Source organism: Quercus robur, chromosome 10 (assembly GCF_932294415.1).
Source record: "Quercus robur chromosome 10, dhQueRobu3.1, whole genome shotgun sequence".
NCBI lineage: Eukaryota > Viridiplantae > Streptophyta > Magnoliopsida > Fagales > Fagaceae > Quercus > Quercus robur.
In genome coordinates, this window is record NC_065543.1 from 39,138,124 (window position 1) to 39,160,899 (window position 22,776).

General features: G+C 34.4%; 1 protein-coding gene across 5 annotated transcripts in view; it reads left to right on the forward strand.

The window, feature by feature from the left end:
• The window catches only part of LOC126701782 (UDP-glycosyltransferase 83A1-like), a 45,050-nt gene extending 31,125 nt beyond the window's left edge, over nucleotides 1–13,925 (forward strand). For 2 of the 5 annotated variants that reach the window (XM_050400147.1, XM_050400148.1), the window contains exons 2-3: nucleotides 12,125–12,618; nucleotides 12,829–13,925. In XM_050400147.1, the coding sequence (XP_050256104.1) occupies nucleotides 12,147–12,618; nucleotides 12,829–13,712 (1,356 nt within the window). In that variant the 5' untranslated portion in view covers nucleotides 12,125–12,146 and the 3' untranslated portion in view covers nucleotides 13,713–13,925. Of the gene's footprint in view, nucleotides 1–9,908; nucleotides 10,300–10,729; nucleotides 10,943–11,478; nucleotides 11,553–12,124; nucleotides 12,619–12,828 lie in introns of those variants that run through there. The other 3 variants (XM_050400145.1, XM_050400146.1, XM_050400144.1) reach the window with 3 other exon arrangements.
• Nucleotides 13,926–22,776: the final 8,851 nt, after the last annotated feature.

The window sequence follows — 22,776 nt, forward strand, 5'->3', positions numbered from 1 at the left end:
TAGCTGATCTTCTTCCACCCTTTTGTACTTATCAATCCTATCCATCAACTGATGAACGTTGGCAACTAGTTTACCAGTGAGAGATTTCCTTAAGCCATGCTCAGTGGGGAGACCGCTTTTGAATGTGCTAATAGCGACATCGTCATGGTTCTCATCCAACTCGTTATACATCTCTCAATATCTATCCGAATACGCCTTCAGGGTCTCTCCCTCGTGCATGGATAAGGACAACAACGAACTTAGGGGTCGAGGGACTCTGCTATTTGTAATAAAGCGAGAGCAGAAAGCCTGAGTGAGCTGCTTATATAAGCCTATGGAATTTGTCTTCAGGCTGTTGAACCATCTCATTGCCATTGGTCCCAAGCTGGATGGGAAGACTTTGCACATTAGGGCTTCATTTTGCGAGTAGATAGCCATTTTTTGGTTAAACTGACTCACGTGCTCCATCAAGTCTGCTCGACCATTGTAGATGGCGAACGCTGGTTGATTAAAGCGTCGAGGCAACTTAGCCCCTTCAATTCTGTACATGAAGGGTGATCTTGAAATCTAGTCTAGTGCCCTATTCATAGCATCGTTTCCCAAACTCTTGTTGGATGGGCTCTCATACTTTCGTACAGGACGAGACTCCTTCTCGCAAGAAAATGTTTCACTTGGGGGTGTTCTCGATCTCTATCGATAACTCACGTCCTCCTCGTTAGAGGACGCATCTGAGTTGGAAGGAGATCGCTTTCGCCGCGCACGTCGCAACTTCCTTTTCAGGTCATCTATCTCTTGCTGCATGGCCTGATGACTGTTTCGCCTTTGGGATACGTGACTACCTATCTGGGTATGACTTTGGCTCGTCTGGGTAGTATGTACGCTTCCCTCACGATACCTTCTGCTGCCTGGGTTGGCAGGATTATTTTGCCGCTGGGACTCAATGGGTTCTGTCTGTTGAGGGTTAGCTTGGCGAGGATTCTCCTGGTGTGGACCTAGTTCTGCCATGCTCGACCGTTGTGCTTACTGATATTTTAGTTCTTCCCACAGACGGCGCCAATTGTAGGGACACGGTTTTAGTTGACCCGATCCTCGTTGGTCAGGTCTTGGCCCAAAAGGTCCCACACAATGAATTTTTGTAGAGTATGGGCTGAAGAGCTGGGTTTCAGTTAGCTTAAACGGTTTGTTGCATGGGCTCAGGGGATACAAAAACAAGAACAAAAGAAGATAGCAGTGAAGAGAGATCCTTCTCAAATGATCAGGTCTCAAACTTGATTAATGGGCACAGATTCATGCAAATAAAATTTCTCTACAGTGTTCTCTCCTCTCTTTTTCTCCGTCTCTCGTCCCCTCCTCTTAGGGGACTTTTACATATTATATAGGCCCTCTCTTATCATCTAGGCTTTACACTTGTTGATCATCCAAACCCCCACTTGAGCACATGTCCCATCAGACACCCTTATCAATTTTTTGTGAGTTGCAGTGGCCAAGGTAGCACTATTCAGGAGTCTTCTCTTCACTAATGCGGCCAGGAGAGTAGTTGTGATACATTTAATGTGGTGGTGGCAGCTTTTGCTGAGATATTTTGGGTCTCCTTCCTTTTTGCGGATTCGGGGAATGGACTACAGTGGCTGGGACGCACCTTCGATTTGGATTTTGCAGTGTCCGAGGAGGAATTCGTCCTCGGACATATTCTCTTTACCCCAGTGGGCCTAAATAAGGATTCTGGGCCACGATGTCTCCTCGGACGGACTGGTCCTCGGACGGGCCCAGGGCCCAGTCAACCTATTATTCTGGGCCGGTCCCCACAGGAATGTTATTAATAAATTATTTAAATTGCAATTTTTTGTACTTTAAAATTACGTATAAAATATAAGTTTATAAGTCATATAATAAATAATATCCAATTGATATAAAATTTTACATATGTATTAAGAACGTAAAAAACAAGCAATTCAACGGTTATATTTTCAAAATATGTGATAATGTTTATCTTATTGACTAAAGTTGTAGTTTTAAGTTATAACTAATTTTGTAACTAAACTTTATCCATAGTAAAAAAAGTCAGATTTTTATTATTATTTTTATTGATCTAAAATAAATTTAAATTTTTGCATGGTGATTTGAACGCTCAAAGATCAGTTCAACGAAAAAAACAAAAACTTCAACGGTCAATCAAAAAAACTGAAAAAATAAAAACAAAAACAAAAAACAAAAAACAAAAAACTTCAACGTTCAACCATGTGCTATACGCAGAAGTCCTTGTATGCAACGCAAGAACTTCATCCTCAATTTCCTTCTCTCCTCCCACGGTTCCACCCATAACCGAGCCACTGTATCAGCAGCGAAGGTACTCTGATCTTTTCCCCTCTCTCAATTAGTCAATTTGATAATTGATGCACCAGATTTTCTCCTAACTTATTCTGTCTTGAACTATCGACTTCCTCTCTCTCTACCAACTCCAAGTTTCCAATAATTTTATAACTTTCTGATTTCTGGGGATTACATCTGTTAGATTCGGATTCAGAAGAAACGACTATATTATAAATATATAGGCTAGCGTGAAAACAAATTACAGAATTTACAGTCTGCTTGCTAAAGTTGCGTGAGGTACTTTTTTCTATTCAGTTCATTTATTAAATAATTATTCCTGAAATTTTCAGTTAAACAAAGAATAAACACTATGCAAAATGCAAATGCATAATAAAGAAGAATTAAACATTATTCCTGAAATTTAGAAAACACTGTTGCGTGAAATTTAGTCAATTGTTTATGTAATTGTTAAACAAAACTTATATTTGTTCCCTTTTTTTTTTGGGATCCAATCCTCTCCATTTCCCTTTGAAATGGAGAGTGTCCATTCCATGGACAGGATCTTTTTGAAAAATAACAAGGGTTAAAAACGTGACAGCTCATAACTTAACTCAATATGAATCTTAACTGTGGTTAAACACTTAAACGAGAGGGCTCTTTAACTCAACCGGACAAATTCTACTGGAAAACAGAAAAAAAATAAAACATAAAAAGTGAAAAGAGAGAGAGAGAGAGAGAGAGAGAGAGAGAGAGAGAGAGAGAGAGAGAGAGAGAGAGAGAGAGAGAGAGAGAGAGAGTTACAGCTCTTTTAGGAGGTAAAAGTGAAAACCAAACGTGCACGTTCAAAGCTTCAAAGAACACGTTCAAAGGTTCAAAGAACAAGTTCAGAGCACATCTCTGTTTCTATCTTGCCAAAATAGAGGTATATCCGTAAAACTTGTTTATGGTTATCTTATTTGATGTTTGATCATTTTTCTGCATTTATATTGTTGTCTTGGTGAGTTTAATTATATTGTTGTTTTGGTGGCTGGATGCAAGTTAGAGTCTATTTGAATTTTAATTTTTAATTTTTTGAGATAAAGATTGAATCTTTATAATGGCTGGATGATTCTTGGAGTCTATCTCATTTTTCTGCATTTATATTGTTGTCTTGGTGAGTTTATATTGTTGTTTTGATGGCTGGATGCAAGTTAGTCTTTTTGAACTTTTATTTTTAATTTTTTGAGAAAAAGATTGAATCTTTATAATGGCTGGATGATTCTTGGAGTCCATCTCAATTTTTTTGCATTTATATTGTTGTCTTGGTGAGTTTATATTGTTGTTTTGATGGTTGGATGCAAGTTAGAGTCTATCTGAACTTTTATTTTTAATTTTTTGAGATTAAGATTGAATCTTTATAATGGTTGGATGATTCTTGGAGTATCTTTTTTTTTTTTTTTTTTTGAGATAAAGATTGAATCTTTATTAGTATATGGCATATTTGATTGCCTGGTCTATCCATACCAATGGTCCCTGTTCTGCCTGGTCTATTTCCCATTTGATTGCTGACATTCAAGACTTGGCTATGTCTTTTGTTTCTTGCAATTTTAGTTGGATTAGTAGATGCCATAACTCTACTGCTCATTCAGTAGTCAAATTTTCCCTTGCTTCCACTGACTCGTTCATTTTTACTTTGGCTACTCTTTCATTTTTACTCTGTCTCATTTTTTTAAATCATCTCTATTTTGAAAACAAATGATAGGTGAAAGTTATAATAAATTTATGGTCAATTTTTTCTAGGGATAATGATGGAAATACATGTTCCTTCTAATGTGCCCATGGAATCTACCCCATTTAAAGGGATGGAGTTTGAAGCAGATGAAAATGCATATGATTTTTATAATGAATATGGCAGAAAGGCTGGTTTTAGTATTAGAAAAGAGTATGTAAATAAATGTAAAAAGACTGGAGTGGTTACTTCAAGGAGATTTGTATGCGCGGAGGAGGGAGTTCGATGCAAAGACAAGAGAGATCAGAATATAAAGAATCTATGAGCAGAAACAAGATATGGTTATGTGTCCCACCCCTTTTTTCTTTTAAGAAATTATTGGACATGTTGAAGACACGTTGGAGATACAGCCTATGTCGAAAAAGAGAGAGAGAGAGAGAGAGAGAGAGAGATTTATAACCTTGCATCTCTATCTTCAATCTTTCCCTCTTTCTCATGCTGTGTTTCTTCAATTTTTTTAACCTTCTCTCTCAATTATTGTTTTTAAAAAATATCTTCCTTCTTTTTTTCTCTCTCTTTAGAGTTGTGGCTGACTACCCTTCTTTTTAATTTCAATTGGACTTTTGAGTGACTAGTTATCAACCACTTCTACTTTATCATTCACGCGTCATTTTTTTTTTTTTTTAATTCACATATGAGCAAGGCACTCACATAATGGGCTTTAATATGTTTGGGCACACACACTAGAATTCAAACTTCAAACCCTATAAATGGTATTCAAAGGTCACTTTTTCAAAGAAAATGGGAGAAGAGGTAAAAAAAAGTGGAATGATAAAAAATATTTAGTTTTCTCTCGTATGTATTTAGTTAGGAGAACAGAAAAGCGGAGAGATAAAAAACTTTTATATTTGGTTGAAAAGAAAAGTGAGAGAATCAAAAATATAACTTATATAAATTTACTTATTACATTAAATAAGAAAAATATTATTTATTATTAATTAAAATTAATAAAATTACATCTTATAAAAATTAACATATTACACATATTATACTATTTTACATTTTTGTCATTATATATATTTTTAAAAAAATGCAAAAAATAAATTTAAAAAAAAAAAAAGAGAGAGCAGATTGACGCTGAACAACATGATGAAAAAACAAAGGAAAGAAAAAAAAAATAGAAAAGATGTTATACCAAATCCAAAGATGATCCTCACTCCTCTATCGCTACCACCAGCTTGGCCACCGCTGCTCATCGGCAAGTACAAGTCAAAGACAGAAGAACTACTAAGAAGAAAGATAATTCTAATTCCAAAGTCGATTTCAACAACGCTGGGCTCCAAGACAAAAACAAGGGTAAATCTACTATTATCTGTGTAGATTTTTATTTCCTACCACTGCAAAAGACTTGTGATTGAGATTTATTGAATTTGGTACCTATGATGTGTCTGACGAAATTCCTTAGTAATAAGAAAGTTGTCAAAAGGAGTTTCTTTGAATATGATCACAAGCCCAACTAAATTGTAGTAAGCTTAAAGTCTATAGTGAGCCCATTTGAATTTTCTTTGATCTTCTTTTCTGTAAAAATTTTCTTATAGATCTATGTGATTGTGGAATGCTTTTTCAAAGATGCATTTGCTTCAAAGTTAGGTTTTTTTTAATTTTTACAAAACTCCAACTTTTAAGTCTTATTTATTTATTTTTTTTTTTGGTTAGAGAGACATAAAAATGAAGCAAATATACATATTTACACTTATTTTTATTAAAGGTGGGTTACAAGAGACAATATGACAATTTTCAAATCACGGGTAGGCAATGTAAATTCAAATCAAATTACAGTAGGTTTATTGTAATAACTCCATAATTAATATATGTATCTCTGTGGCACCTGTGTCCTAAGTTTTCAAAACTTGTCATGTCATATACGTACAGGGCCGACGGGGGGGAAGGGGGGCAGGCGCCCCCCCGAACTTTCAATTTTTTTTAGTTCTAATATGGTACATATATCACACATGCCCCACCAACACAAAAGACATTAGGTTGTAGTTGTACACAAGATGCAAATCCTACTGCCATAAGGAAATAGGAATCATAGGGGAATGGGGCTGATCTAATAATGATTAAAAAAAAAAAAAAAAAAAAGAAAAGAAAAGAGGATCCTACTGCCAAATGAAAAAGGAATTACACAACCTAATACTAATACTCATAGGACTCTATAAATATATATATATATATATATATATATTTATTTATATATTTATAGTATAAAGGAGTAAAGGATGCCTCACATTAAAAAAAAAAAAAAAAAATCTTTTGATACTAGTCTCTTTCAATTTGTAACTTAGAGTTTTTGTTGAGTTTTTAAAAGCATTCAGCACTTAAAGGAATTGTCCAGCTTGCTGAAAAGATGGTAGAAATGAAAAATGATGCTTCATATCCATTGGTTTACTCATTAGTGACCTTGGCATTGATCTTACCAGTTGCAACAGCTATTATTGAAAGAGTTTTTTCAGCAATAAACATAATTAAAAATCGACTATGCAATTGAATGGGAGATCAATGGATGAATGATTGTTTAGAAAGATATATTTAAGACTATTGAATGTGAAAAAATCATGCAACGGTTTCAAAATATGAAAAATCGTCGAGGGCAATTGAGTAAATTAAGTTAGGTGTGAAAAGCCAAATTAAAGTTTACATTTTATGTTAGATTCTATATGACAAGTACATTAGAATATAGTTGCTTATTTATTTTGTTATTAATATTGATTATTTTTTTAGATTAGTTTTTTACTTTTAATCTTGTCTTTTAATCTTGCCTCCCCTAACCTAAATTCCTGGCTCCACCACTATATACCATACCCATAATGGCCTGTTTGGAAGTTTAGAGAGGGAGGAGAGTAGAGGGGAATGGTTATCCTCCACCTTATTTGAATGTTTTTAAAATTAGTAAGGGGAAAGGAGTAATTAGCCCTTCCTCTTGTTTGGATGTTTTAAAAATTAGGATGGAAATGAGAGGAAATGATTTAAATAGACAAATTTACCCATATTTGAAAATCTTTTTTTTATCTAATTAATAAAGCAAAAACTTTTTTTTTTTAATCTGTTCTTTTACTGTTTGGATGCCAAGAAAATGCCATCCCCCATAAGAAATTTTTTTTATTGTTATGAGTGCTCTTTAACTTGCATACAGATACCAATAGTTTCTTTATTGACCAGTAACAAATATCTGCAAAACTCTTCATAATGGACTTAGACAAAATCCTTTCTCATCACCACCATGAAGGGCATAGAATTCTAAGAAAATTTTAGGATATTAAAGCTCCAGAAACAATAAACTTTGCGTCAGAAGTCTCTCATTCAATAACATTACAAGGCTCTAGATGTCAAGAATGGAAACCTCCTTATTGGAAACGCACAAGTTTGCAAAACAATAGAGACATTAAAATTATTATTTTATCAGATCAGTCACAACAAGGTGTATGTGCATGTGCATAGTGAGGCTCCGCTTTGATTTTCGTAAGATTTCATTTATTTTTGACTATCTCTATTTTCTCAGCAACCAAACGGTGATATAATTGTACTCTATATGTAAATCTTACTCTGTTCAAAGTAGGTGATCTTATGAGCATCGGATGAGCATATTGTCCTTATAATCATTGTTTTTCCTTTCCCTTGTTCTATAACGTTAAAACAGGGTATCCTTAGCTTGTATACTGTTTGATATTATTAATACAATACCTATCTTTTATCTCAAAAAAAAAAAGTAGGTGATCTGATTGGTTTGTTTTTGTTCAAAGTAGGTGACATTCATTTTCATCAACTTCAGATGGATGAGATTTTTTTTTCTTGGCTTTATCTATTTTCTCAGCAACCAAACGGGGGATAGGTGTACTAGATTTGTGAATTTTACTCTGTTCGATTGGATTGTTTTGTTTCCTATTCTTGGATTTTGAAAATTGATCAATTTTGTTTTGTTTATATCTTCAATCATGAAGCAGCATGTTGATCAATTAAAAATAATATACAACGACTTGGTGCTGTGTTTGATTCCTAAGAATATGCTTTGAAGAGTTTTCAAAATCAAATAATTGATCGTCTGTTTGGTTACTAAGGAAAATAATTTTTTAGTTAGTAGTTATTGAGGAAAATATTAAGGGAAAGAAAAGAAAAGAAGGATCTATGTTAATTTTTTGGTTTGTAATTTTGTTAATTTAGAAAGGGTAAATTGGGGAATTCATTTGGTCAATAATTCATTTACTCTACTCTCCCTCCAAATCTCTCCAATTTAGGGGAGTTAAAAATGAGGGGTTAGAGGTAGTTGAAACCCCTCCAAAGCCCTCCTCCTCCTTCCTTAAAAAACTTCCAAACAAGGTAATTGAATTACTCTCCCTCCCTTTACTCTACTCCGCCTCCTTTTTTTAACTTCCAAATAGGCCATAAATGTAATTGTGATTTGTGACCATGCTTCCTAGTCTATGATTCTTATTAAAGGCACGCGTAATAGTAATATGGATGAATCTTGAAAATATATTTTGTTATTGGGCCTGCACTGGAATACTGTGTCCCTAGTAAAACCCAAGAAATTTTGGTTTTCCAAATACCCAATCACCTTCATGTCCAATTCCTTTAATTTAAGATTAGAAATTCAGCTACAATTATTGTTCCGGGCCTAATTTGATGGAATAGTCAACGGATATTAATTTAAGACTAGAGATCAAATTCTTTAAAACCTGCAAGGCATGCACCTTGTCTTGCTGCATCCAATTTCACATTTGCCAGAAAGAACTATAAAAATCCAACTAAACCTTCTATTTTTGTCCAAATTTTAGCTCCTTTGAGCTTTTGACTTTAAAGTTTTAAGGCCTTAATAGTTAATTCACACTATCTGATTGTCACACACACAGATCATAGCTGCTGTCAGATATTTTGCTGGATCTTTAGTTGACTTCTTGTATGATTTCACACCAACCCTTTCATGAACTAGAGTTATTTTTTTCTGCTTTTTACCTAATTTAATACATTTATTTAAAAAATTAGATGGTCAAAGTTTGAATTACATATATGGGTAAAACACAACTAGTGTTATCTTTTCTAAGAAAAATTAAATTCAAAACAACTAATTGTTTGGATTTAATTGAGAACCTAAAGTACTATATTTGAGTTTTACCCTATATTTGATTTTTTTTTCTTTTATATATATATATATATATATATATCCTTATTGTGTATTAAGATTATTGTCTTTTTGCCATTTGAATCCCCCTCCCCCACCTATCAAATTATCAAAAATACATGTGGATATTATTTAAGATTATTGTCTTGATTTGCTACATGTTATTACATTGATAAATTGTTCTTTCAATTCTTACCTTGAGGTCATTCTCTTCATGTTCCTGTTTTATTATCAAATCGGAAATTTTACAGTTATCCTTTTGTAACAGTAGTATGTGATTACCAATGCCTTTCTCAGCCTTCTAGCTAAGATCAAGTGTGTGATTTACCATTTATCTTGCTTTTTGCTCATAATATATTGTTTTCTTTCCTTGTTTTTTACTACCTTCAAACTATGAGACCATTCTAAAGCCTGTCTGTACTCGGCTTCTTGTGAATTATTGGAGCTCTTCTCAAAAAACAAAATTTTTTTTTTTTGGCATTCTTAGAGCATCATGCTATCCATATTCTAGCTATGTGTTGGAGATTTACATGAGATATTGTTCATGATTTAATTGGAATATGACTTCGATGTGTTATTTTGCAGATTTTGGAATTTTGAATTTGTGGATGTTAAAATTTTTGTGGCAATATAGAGTAGAATTTGTCATGGGTAGCTAATCACATGTGCTAGTTGTATCATTTCCAGCACAGGGCCATGTTGCGCCGCTTATGAAGTTGTCTCACCAAATTGCTAATCAAGGGATCAAGGTCACATTTGTTAGCACTGAGTTCATAATTGCAAGATTAACAACTACAATGCCAGTGAATAGCCTGATAAGGCTAGTCTCACTCCCAGATGGTCTAGAACTTGGGGATGATCGAACTGATGCTCTTAAACTGATAAATATTTTTCAAGAAGTTATGCTGGGTCATTTCAAGGACTTGATTGAGAAAAGTAATGAATCTTATGATGATCAAATTAGTTGTGTCATTTCAGGGATATCGGTTGTGTGGGCATTTGAAGACTGAAGTTGCTGAGAAGATGGGAATTAAAAGTGTTGCATTTTGGCCTGCTGGACTAGCAACCTTGGCCCTTACACTCCAGATCCCAAAGCTTATTGAGGATGGAATTATAGACACTCAAGGTAATAACTAACTAGTATTCTTGACATTGACCAAATTAACTACTACCAAAATATAGAAATCAAATTAACTATGACCTCAAGATGATGTTTTCATAGCGTCACTCAGTCATATAATTTAAAGTAATTTTTATTCTCTTTATTTAGTTTACCTATGATTCTTATTAAAGGCTCGCCTAACAGTTTTAATATGGATGAATCTTGAAAAAATATTTTGTTATTTTGCTTGCACTGGAATTCACTATCCCCAGCAAAACCCAAGAAATTTTGGATTCCCAAATACCCAATCACCTTCATGTCCAATTACTTTAATTTAAATCAGAAATCTAGCTCCAATTATTTTTCAGGGCCTAAATTGATGGAATAGTCAATGGACATTAATTTAAGACTAGAGATAAAATAAATAAATAAAAGACTAGAGATCAAATTCTTGAGAACCCTGCAAGGCATGCACCTTAAATTGTCACATCCAATTTCACATTTGCAAGAATGAGCTATAAAAAGCCAACTAAACCAGCTATTACTCTTCAATTTTTAGTTCCTTTGAGCTTTTCACTTTAAAGTTTTAAGGCCTTATACACACTATCACACACATAGATCATAGTTGCCTGTCTGATATTTTTTTGGATCTTCAGTTCGACTTCTTGTATGTTTTCACACCAACCCTTTCATGAACTAGAGTTACTTGTTCTGCTTTTACCTTATTCAATACATTTATTTATGAAATTTGATGGTCAAAGTTTGAATTTGATTGAGAACCTAACGTAATGTATCTTTTTTTTTCTTTTTCTTTTTTTTGTTACCAAGAGTCTTGTAATTCAACTAGTTGGTACTTCTTGGTGTTTCAAATGAAGATATCCAATATTAGAATCCTCTATCCCCAACTATCGAATTATCAAAAAAAGAACAAAGTTTAGCTACAAAATTAGTTATAGCTTAAGGCGACAAAATTGGTTGTAACTTAAAATAAATATTACAACATATTTTGAAAATCTAACCGTTGAATTGTATGTTTTTTACACTCTTAATACACATGTTAAATTTTATGTCAATTGGATATTATTTACTATATGATCTATAAGCTTATATTTTATGCATAATTTTAAATTACAAAAACTTGCAATTTAAAAAATTTATTGATGACATAGCTATTGATCTTTAATTTTCTTGAAATTTTACAAGCATGGAGGATATAAAAAGAAGATGTAATCCAATGGTAGATTTGTCAGAATTCACCTCCAATGAAAAAATATTAAGTAAGTTTGTAGCTTAATACTACAACTAATTTTGTAGCCTAAGATTACAACTAATTTTGTAGCTAAACTGTGAGGGGGGATATTAATTAAGATTATTGTCTTGATTTGGTACATGTTATTACATTGATAAATTGTTCTTTCAATTCTTCCCCTGAGGTCATTCTCTTCATGTTCCTGTTTTATTATCAAAACAGAAATTTTACAGTTATCTTGTTATAACAGTAGTGTATGAATTACCAATCCCTTTCTTGTCCTTCTAGCTAAGATCAAGTTTGTGGTTTACCATTTATACTGCTTTTTGCTCATAATATGTTGTTTTATTTAATGGTTTTTAACCTTCAAACTAGCTCTTAAACACATAGTTCTATGAGACCATCTTATGCCTGTCAAATATTCAACTTCTTGTGACTTATTGTATCTCTTCTCACATTAAAAAAATAAATAAATAAATTTGACTTATTGTTGCAGTCTTAAAGGGTGATGCTATTCTTATTCTACCTATGTGTTGGAGACTTACTAGAGAGATTGTTTATGATTTAATTGGAATATGACTTCCATATGTTATTTTGCAGATTTTGGAATTTTGAATTTGTCATGGGTAGCCAACCACATGTGCTAGTCATACCATTTCCAGCACAGGGCCATGTTGCCCCACTTATGAAGTTGTCACACCAGATTGTTGATCATGGGATCAAGGTCACATTTGTTACCACTGAGTTCATAAATGCAAGATTAACAACTAAAATGCCAGCGAATAGCCCGATAAGGCTAGTTTCACTCCCGGATGGTCTAGAACCCGGGGATGATCAAATTGATACTCTTAAACTGATAAATAGTTTTCAAGAAACTAAGTCAGATCATTTCAAGGACTTGATTGAGAAAATTAACGAATCTACTGATGATCGGATCATTTATGTCATTGCTGATGTAACAGTTGCGTGGGCATTTGATGTTGCTGAGAAGATGGGAATTCAAAGTGTTGCATTTTGGCCTGCTGGACCAGCAAACTTGGCCCTTATATTCCATATCCCAAAGCTTATTGAGGATGGAATTATAGATACTCAAGGTAATAACTAGTATTCTTGACACCTCCTAGTCTCTCCATTTCACTTGAAATGAAGAAAGTTCATTCACTGTTAATATTTTATTTTAAATGATGAAGAGAAAAATGAAAAAGAAGTTAAGGTTCACATGAAGGTTATTTTTAAATTAAACAATTGATACATGATATGGTACTTTGTTTGGTTTTGATAAAAATAATATGATGACCCTGTAGGAACTCCAATAAAAAATGACTTGATTTGGCTGTCAAAGGAAATCCCTGCATGGAAAAGCTCAGAGTTTCCATGGAGCTTCCCAGGAGAATCATGGATGCAAAATATTTTTTTTCAATATGTTTTCAAGATGAACCATTGTGTCAAACTATGCAAATGGCTTCTTTGCAACTCATTCTATGAACTTGACTTGTTGGCCTTAAATTTAATTCCTGGGATCATACCTATTGGTCCATTACTTTCGGGCAATCAATTGGAAAATCATATTGGAAGCTTTTGGCCGGAGGATTCAACTTGCCTAAGTTGGCTTGACAAACAACCTGTGGGTTCAGTTATTTATGCTTCCTTTGGCAGCACCTCAACCTTCAACCAACAACAATTTGATGAACTAGCACTTGGACTTGAACTCATAGGCCTACCATTCTTGTGGGTTATTCGGTCAGATATCGCCAATGAAGCACTTTCTGAATTCTTGGATGGGATTAGATTGAGAATAGCTGATAGTGGAAAGATTGTTGGTTGGGCACCTCAAGAGCAGGTGCTAGCTCACCCTTCTACTGCATGTTTTATAAGTCATTGTGGATGGAATTCAACCTTGGAGGGTATAAACATGGGAGTCCCATTTCTATGTTGGCCTTACTTTGCAGATCAATTCCAAAATAAAAGTTACATATGTGATTTTTGGAAGGTTGGTTTAGGGTTGAACCCAGACGAAAATGGGATTATCACAAGGCGAGAAATCAACATAAAGATAAAAACTTTGATCATTGATGATGGTATAAAAACAAATGCATTGAAGCTGAAGGAAATGGCTAAAAAGAGTGTTACTGAAGGTGGATCTTCTTTTAAGAACTTTGAAAGCTTTATTGAACAAATAAAGCGTTAAATTGTTTTTAGAGTGTTTCTGTTTTATTGTTTCTATGTCTATTGAAGTATGCAATTTCATTCAAGCTTGCTAAAAAAATAAAGTTGCAAAAATGGAATCATTAATAGCAACTAGCCTTTGTTTTGCCAACTCATGAATCTCAATTGCATACTTGTATCATATCATATATTATATTATATTATTATGAAATAAAAATTGTGTTTGAAGCATCAATCATTTCTGTAATTGAAGTTAATAAAAAGCCTGAGAGAACTGCATCAAAGAATTCTGCAGGAAGAAGTCCAATGAAATATAAAGTGTTATTTTTTTCAATGATGATTGTAAGAGTCATAATTTTATGTATTGGCATATCCAAGATCAAAACGCACTTTATATGCAATTGAGTCTTAGTTTCTAGTGTACTTGAATAACATATTGTTCACCAACAAGTGGTATTATTGAAAACACAAGACAATTAAAAAAAATTGCTTAAAAAAAGCTGAATTGCTGGTCTCAATACCCATTGATATATCGAGAATAAATGAATCTTGATATCTCTTGATCTAACGAGCTTTGCGAAAACTAAACATTAAATTCTATTTTTAGCCCATGATGACTTGACCTTCTTGGAATTTGTGCACTAGGGTTCCAAAACTTTTTTTTTTTTTTAAACATAATTTATGTTCATCATCATTGAGACAGAGACATACATGCATAACAAGAGTTGTTGTGACGTCTATGCGCCTAAGATTTTGTACCTAGCTACTACCAATTCATCCAAATGTGGATTAATGAACTCTAAAAGTTACAAAAATCAAAAGGATCAGTTGTAGATACAAAGCATCAAGTGCAAGTTGTTTATATTGGGAGATTTAGTACTAAGGAAAGTCTTGGGGAATACCAAAGATCCTACCATGGGAAAACTAGGACCTAATTGGGAGGGGCCATATCGAGTTACATTAATCTCGGGGACAAGGGCATATCGACTAAAGGACCTAGATGAAAGACCTGTAGCTAGGCCATGGAATGTATTTAACTTTAAAAAGTATTACTTATTACCTTTGATCGATATATAGAAGTTCGTACATTATCCATGTTTACTACTGTTAATTCTAGAAAATAGCAAAGGACATTAAGAAGGCCCAAGCCGCGACGTTGAGATTATGGTGCAAAAAAACAAACTCTGTGGTACTAGACTCTGTCTTTGCCTCGAGTAGGTCTTAAGCTGAATTTTCTATCTTAGCCTGACTCTAGGGTTACTAACAGAAAAGGAAATTGAGACTTAACCCCCCCCCCCCCCCAACGGTGGTACTAGACCTTGTCTTTGCCTCAATTAGGTCTTAAGCTAAATTTTCAGCCTTAGCTTAACTCTAGGTTCACTAATAGAAAAGGAAATTAAGACTTAAAAAAACAAAAAAACAAAAACAAAAAACAAAAAGGATGCAAACCCCATGGTACTAGACCCTATCTTTGCCTCAGATAGGTCTTAAGTTGAATTTTCTGCTTTAACCTAACTCTAGGATCACTAATAGAAAAGGAAATTAAGACTTAAAAAAAAAAAAAAAAAAGATGCAAATCCTGTAGTATTAGACCCTATCTTTGCCTTAGATAGGTCTTAAGCTAAATTTTCTGCCTTAGCCTGACTCTAGGGTCACTAAGAGAAAAGGAAATTGAGACTTAAAAAAAAAATGGTGTTAACCAATCCCACAGAGCTGAACTTTTTTTCTCTACTTTCATTAAAACAAACTTCCTACCTTAGTGAAATTCTAGAACTAAAGGAGGAAAGAGGATTACAAAACAATAAAGAATGAAAATAAATGCTCTAGAAATATGGGAATGCAATATATATATATATATATAGAAATAGAAGAACGATAGTCTAAATTACAAAATTAACCCTCTAGACAAGGCATATAAAAACTAGAAATAAAAAGAAAGTAAAGCTAGGATCTAAGAAGCTTTAAGCCACCCCTCCACAAGACGGCTCCTCTTCAGAACATGCCAAATCACCTACCATTGGGTTAACTGCAGGTGGACCCCTAGCCTCCCTCATCGGGGACTCATCATTGATAATAGCCTGGATCTCGAGGTTTGGGACTATTATCAATTCATCCGAGATTAGGATGCTATCATCTTGCCTCAGAGTAGAGGAAGCCTCTACCTGCATCTTGTCTAAGGCCTTGGTCCACCCCTTGGTGAAGTAAACTTGAAGATTCCGCTGCACTTCAGGCTTCACCAAGATAATGTAATCAGTCTGGTCTTGGTAATATGCAACTTGAATCTTCTCATCGTCCACAGTGACAAAGGCCTTTAGCTCGGTCTCCTTTTCTTCTAACTTCTCTTTAGCTTCCTGGAGCTCTTTCTCTAAAGCTTCTTTCCTCTTAGTTATAGCCTTGGTATTCTCCTTGGCCTCAGAGTGAAGCTTCTCTGACTCGAATACTTTGTTCATTGCATCTGAGATTTTGCTAAGGAGATCCTCGTTGTCCTTAGCCAGCTCTTCTAACTTGGCCTTAGTAGCCAAATACCTTTTCTTCAACATTGTGGAACATTGATAACCCCACAAGATAATAGTTAGAAGTAGAACTTAACTTATGAAAAAAGAAAGAAAAGTAAAGAGATGGGGGGGAACTTACCACGATCACTTCCCTCTTCATGTTGAAGCGGAGGGAGTTGTCATCCCACTTCTCCCAGTGGTTCATATCTTTGGGAAGAAGGAGTGCCTGACCCACACACTCAACAACGAGGCCCCCTCAACCCTATCTCTAGGGCCTAACTCTGTCAGTCATAAGAAGGGACTCCCCATCTACTACGAAGGACATTGTGTAAGCTGGGGCTCCTTAAGTTTGGACAGGGGCATTGGTCCCCACAGTAGGAAAGTCTTCAAGGTCAAGGATCGTCACCACAGGACCAGAACTCCCCCTCTCTCCCCTTTGCTGTTTTCGCCTACCTTGCGACCCGTGAGATGGAGTAGTGGACACAGGAACAGCTGAAGTCACCACGAGGGCAACTGGGGCTTGAGTAGAAGGGGGTGCACCCAGAATTTGGTTGAGAGTGACTCGGGTTCATTGGTAAGACATTTCTTCCAGAGTATCTTCTTTAAGAAGAGTGGTCGAGAGTTCAAGCACTTAAATCCTAGTAGAGGGATCTTGAGAAGTGGAATTACCCATCTTTCTTCTTCTTCTTTGGCACAGGCTGTTGATAAGAATAGCTACCGTAACTCCTAGGTGTTCCCGGGGTAAAAGGAGGTGGAAAATCCTTACATCTTCGTCCTTCTGCACTCTTTTAGACAGGGATAGAATGTAGTCCTTTACTCGGATGTCAATGTAAGGGAGTAAAGGGTGATTTTGTGTGATTGCCCTTCCCACGTTTTAAAAACTCCAGTATACAGAGGTATACCCGAGGATAAGATACTTGGCCTAAAGTTTCTCGTCTGAGTGAAGGTATATGGGAGATCTCAGCAGCCTGTTCAAATCTGTGGAGTTGATCAACTGTCTTCTCTTTTTGAATGCGTGGTCATCTGAAAAGATAAAGGAGCGATATAGAAATTAGTTAGGAAGATAATATTGAACGAACTGTGTTAACACATACATATGAAATGAATAAATAAAGATATAAGAAAGAAGCTCCTAAAAATCCTACCCACCTACTCTACTCGCAGTTGTGGGATAATGGATTCCATCGAGATACCAATTCCCCGAGATGATCAAATAATCTCCTTCTTTCTCTTTGTTGAAATCCGGAAGGCCCGATATGAGTCTTACTTCCCCATGCTGGATTTTGAAATAAAATCCCGAGGATTTACTATCTTGGAAGCTATATATATATATATATATATATAAATATTTAATATCATGCTCGGTTAAACTAAGGTCGAGTCTCCTATTAAGTACATCTACGCTACTAACAACTCTAAATACATTAGGGGTACATTGGTCGGGGCACACTTTGAAATGCCTTAAAAAGTTGGTTAATAACTTACTCACAGGGATCCTAACCCCACCCTATACAAACGCTACCTAGGGAATAACGACCCTACCTTCCTTTCTTGAGAATATTGCCTCAGACTCGGGGCAATGTCTCACCTTTACATCCTCGAGGATACTATACACCCTTTTAAACTCAGCTAACCTTTCAAGTGTATCAACCATGGGTTTGAACTTCCCCATTGACTAGATTTGATATGCAAAAAATTAAAAATTAAAAATTAAAAAAGAAGAAGAAGAAGAAGAAGAAGAGGAAAGAGGAAGAAATTAAAGACTTACAAACAAGAAAAAGAGAGACGAAATGCCAGAGTACACCTGAGTAAGGTCAAAGAAGTTATTAGAGAGAAGGAGTACGAAGAACTCGAGAGAGCTTGGAGAGGGAAAGGAGAAAAATAGAAAATGGGAACTCATAAACTAGTTTGAGTTCCCCCTTTTATAGAGAAGGAGAGAGCAGGAAAAAGGGGGAAAGTGACCCTTGGTCTCCCACACCCTTTTCCATTTTCCAAAATGCACATCTAGCCATTCATAAACATGCATGCCATTAATCGAAGGGCAATAAACTTGGGCACGTTTGGAACATTTATTACTTGATAGCGCCACCTCACATCAGTGACAGTTAATGATTACCTCCCATCTATCTCAAACCATGATCTCCACCTCAGCACTAATGACATGGAGTTCGTGGGAGGCTATTGTGTGGGGAGTGGATTCAATTATGGGCCGAGGCCCAAAGGGCTTGAAAGCTCATACTAAAAAGGACAGGTTGAACCCATCTCTATGAACCACAAAGAGAAGTGTCCCCCTAGACGATTCCCAAGGAGATCGGGATATGCCACCAACATTGAAACTCTCATATGAGGTAATAAACACAGATGATCTCAGAAAATACAAAGGAGTAATATGGAACTGATTCCTTTTTTATATTGAGGTGCCATTCTCACCAAGTATATACCTTGGGAAATTCACTAAGAGGATAAGAATCACAAAAACTATCACCTCCGCATTAATTAAAGGTTTTCTACCTAATTTCTTCCACATTAAGTGCATATAGGACAACCTAAACAGTACAAACACCCCCCAAAAGTCCTGTTTCAAGATAAGAAGGGGGGAGAAACCAATAGAAGAAGGGGAAATATCCCAAAAAGATCAAATTAAGGGCAAACCAGCTGGAAGGATAAGGAATGGGAGAATGCCTATAAAAGAAGAGGAGATGACAATGAAAAAGGGGATGAGAAAAAAGACTAGAAAAGAGAGAGGAAAAATAGAAGAAGAGACATTCCTTTATTTTTAAAGTCCTAGTACCACAGGAAAAGAGTGTAATGGTTGTTGCTTGTAATATTAATACAATCTTGCTTTCATAGAGTAGTTGTTTGAACTTCCTATTGTGGAGTTTTCACCTTGTTTAATTGATAAATGAATTGTGATAATCGGTCACCTAGGAAGGAATTTGTCTTAATAGCTTATTTAACCTTCTTGAGAATTTTTGACCCCCCCCCCCCCCAACACACACACATATATTGATAAGTAACAAAAATTTTATTCAAAATAACAAGGACACTATAAATGTACTATTGGGCAATAAAATCAAGAACATATGATTTATATTATTGTAAGAGGTTATTATTATTATTATTTTTAAAATAATTGTAAATGTGGGGCAGGGTGGGGTCTCACAAGGCCCTGTGAGGCTGAGATTAGACAAGGTAGGGGGTGTTTGGTAATATTGTTTAGATAACAGTTTTAGTTGTTTAAACAATACATCCCGTATTTTTACAATACTTTTTCACCCACACGTATTTCCACAACACTTAAACAACGTTATTAGAACAACCTTATCAAACAGCCCGTAGTTTCCTCAACTTGTCATCCTCTCAAAATCTTCAACTCCAAACTATCCAAATATAAAAAACTAGTCGCTAACTCGTGCAATGCACGAGATTGTTTTAAATCAAATGTTAACATGTTCACATTTAAACATTTCTCAAATTTCAATTATTGAAAACTAAATTGGCTCTAATATAAGATGAAACATGTAATATTATGAAGAAATATTAAAAATGAGATAAATACAAATAATATGAAGTAATATATTACAATAATCAGAATGTACTCTTACATTTGGTTTAATAAGTATTACAAAAGAACCAGTAAATAGAATAAATATTCAATTGTGCTTACATCTTCAAGCTTTATTCAATACTTTTCAAGAATGTATTTCCTCCCTTTCTTAGGCTCTTCTCTTTTCTCAACTTCTTCAAGCTACTTAATTTTTTGCCAAATTAGTATCAAGTATAACACCAAACTATACCAATTCATCAAAGATTTACAATGTAAAACCAAACACTCTTAATGTCAATAAATTTCATGATAACCCCACCCCAACTATTGAATTATTAAAAAAGTTCAACATTTCTATAATCTTCATGAAAATAAGTATTCCATTGGTTTTCATCATGAAATTCAGAAAGAAATAACAAAATAGATTATTCACACACAAAAAACCTTCAATATATCCAAGTTATAAATAAAATACCAGTACGAATAGTGCTAAGGCGAAAAAAGGTACTATCTTTTGCCATATATAAATACAACATGACCTGTGACTTTGCATTTGTGGTAAGCATAGGTTTTTTCCTTGGTCATGGTAATCACACCTATTTTATTATATTTATTTTGCTTGATGACTAAGTTTGAGAAAGTGTAATCCTATGAGTAAACCTAGTATTTCAGCCAGATGTGGCCATTTATGGTTGCAAACCTATTACCCACCAAACATGGTGCCATGCATCAGTTTTCACAATATGGCTTGCATTGACGCTTTGAGCAGTATTGTAGAGACTGTAAATTAATTAAAAATGTGAATCCAAAACAAAGTACTTACTAATCTTTGAATTTAGCAGTCTTAGGAATGTCCAAATCAATATAAACTCATACTCTCTTGTAATGCACGGGATTCATTAGAAAAAAAAAGTACAATTATCTATATATAAACTTATATTTGTGGTAAAAAGGTCATTCTATTCAGGCCCATCAGCTACCTAAAAAGAGAAAGTACCCACTCCAAGTACCCTGCTTGGAATCAGAGTTTCATTAATTTTTATTTTTTGGAATGCTGAATACTTGCTGATATGATCATTTGAAAGTACTATGCACAAATATTCATCATAACAATAGCATATCACTGACTCTAACCAAATGTACAACAACCAATTATGCATAATACAAAATACAAAACCAAGCAAAAGCCATCATAAAAAAGTTATAAAATTATTACAAAGAAAGGCTATTATGTGGATGGCCTACTCATATTTCATTGCAAGGGAAATATATTGTGGTAGAAGTAAGGAATGCAATCAATAAGTCAAAGAATTTATACAATCTTCATAAAATTCTTGATCCATTCATTCGTATGGCAGAAAATCTTGAAGGCTTAGAAGAGTTTGTGGATTTAGCAATGAGGTGTGTGGCAGACTCAGGAGACAAAAGGCCTATAATAGATGAGGTTTTTAAAGAAATTGAGAACATTAAGAAGCTGGAATAGTTTCTGAAATGAATTCCATTTTTTGGTCTGTGATTACAATCTTTAGCTTGTAAAATACATGACAAAAGAGTGTGTCGATGAGAAAGTTATAAACTGAAATTTTTGTTTCAGAAATTCAAGACCAAGCTGGTCAATACTATTACTATAATAATTTGTCAAAATTGTATGCAAAGTATATCCTCTTGTGGTACTTTGGCAGACAGATTTAAGTGTCCTATTTGCCTATTTCAGTCTAAAACATGTGCTGCACATTTTTGGCTATGTTGATGATTGCTTCATTTCATAACACAAATCCAATATTCATCATTTGCACACCATTGAATATTGAAGTTTCAATGGAATCATCACAATAACAGGGAGAGGCCTACATCAGAGGGCATAGCATCTTGTAGACATGTACAATATAGAGGTAAATAATCCAACTTTGCTGTGCTAGATATAGATGCTAAAGATAATGACATTTGAGTAAAGGTTTGTCACATTTTGAAAATCGAAGGACCCCAAAAACCATGCTCTTGAAACGGATAAAAAAAAAAAAACCTCTCTCAACAAAGAAAAAAGGAAAGGGAAGTAATAGGGTCTCTCAAAGCTAGAAAAAAAAATGCCTTAGAATTTGAAATGAGATCCCACCCACCCACCCATCTACAATAGGTTATTCCAGCTTCTTATTGAGTCCATCCCTCACTCCAAGGTAAACTATCTCTACAAAACCTAATGAATATATCAAAAATTCTAAAACCAAAAAATTCACATAAAACCACAATACACAGTTTAGTTGCAAACAGTAGAATATATCAAAAATTCTAAAACCAAAAAATTCAAATAAAACCACAATACACAGTTTACCATTATGTCAAAGAATAAGCTTAACATCTACTAGAATAAATTAAAAAGAATAATTGCTGGAGGTTCACTACAAAACAACAGCTACAACCTAACTAAGAACATAAAACTTCTTCCTACATTTTACAATCAAAGACAGACCAAAGCAAAAAAGACATGAACTTGTACAGAAGAGGTAGAAGGTTTGAAAAAAAAAAAAAGTAGACTGAGTGGAGACAAAGAAGGCTGACATTTTAGGTGCCCAAATAATTATTCAATCAAACAAATGATTAAGCTAAGCTAAATCAGATGCCCAAATACAAACTATCTGACCTAAAATTTCAAAGTGCCATAAGTTTAATTGTTAAAAGAGGGAAAATAAATAAATTTAACATACCTCTATGTTTATAAATTCCAATTGAACGTTTAGCAATTCAGAAGCTAATCTCCGCTGCAACAATGCAAGAATTAGCTTGAGTTAGTGTTTGAATTATTAAAATCGTATTGTTTAAATACAAACACAGAGGATCCATTTAACAAACAAAAAATCAATTGAAAGATCTAAACTTATATGTATGTATATTATTACTCATACCTAAAGAGACAACAAAAACAGGGGTAGGTATATAAGAGAGAGAATCAGATCAAACATGTATTTCTATTTTTGCTTACTTTGAGATTGAATTCCTGGACTAAAACTTAAAATTCAGAATTCCAAAAACAAAAACACACAAAAACC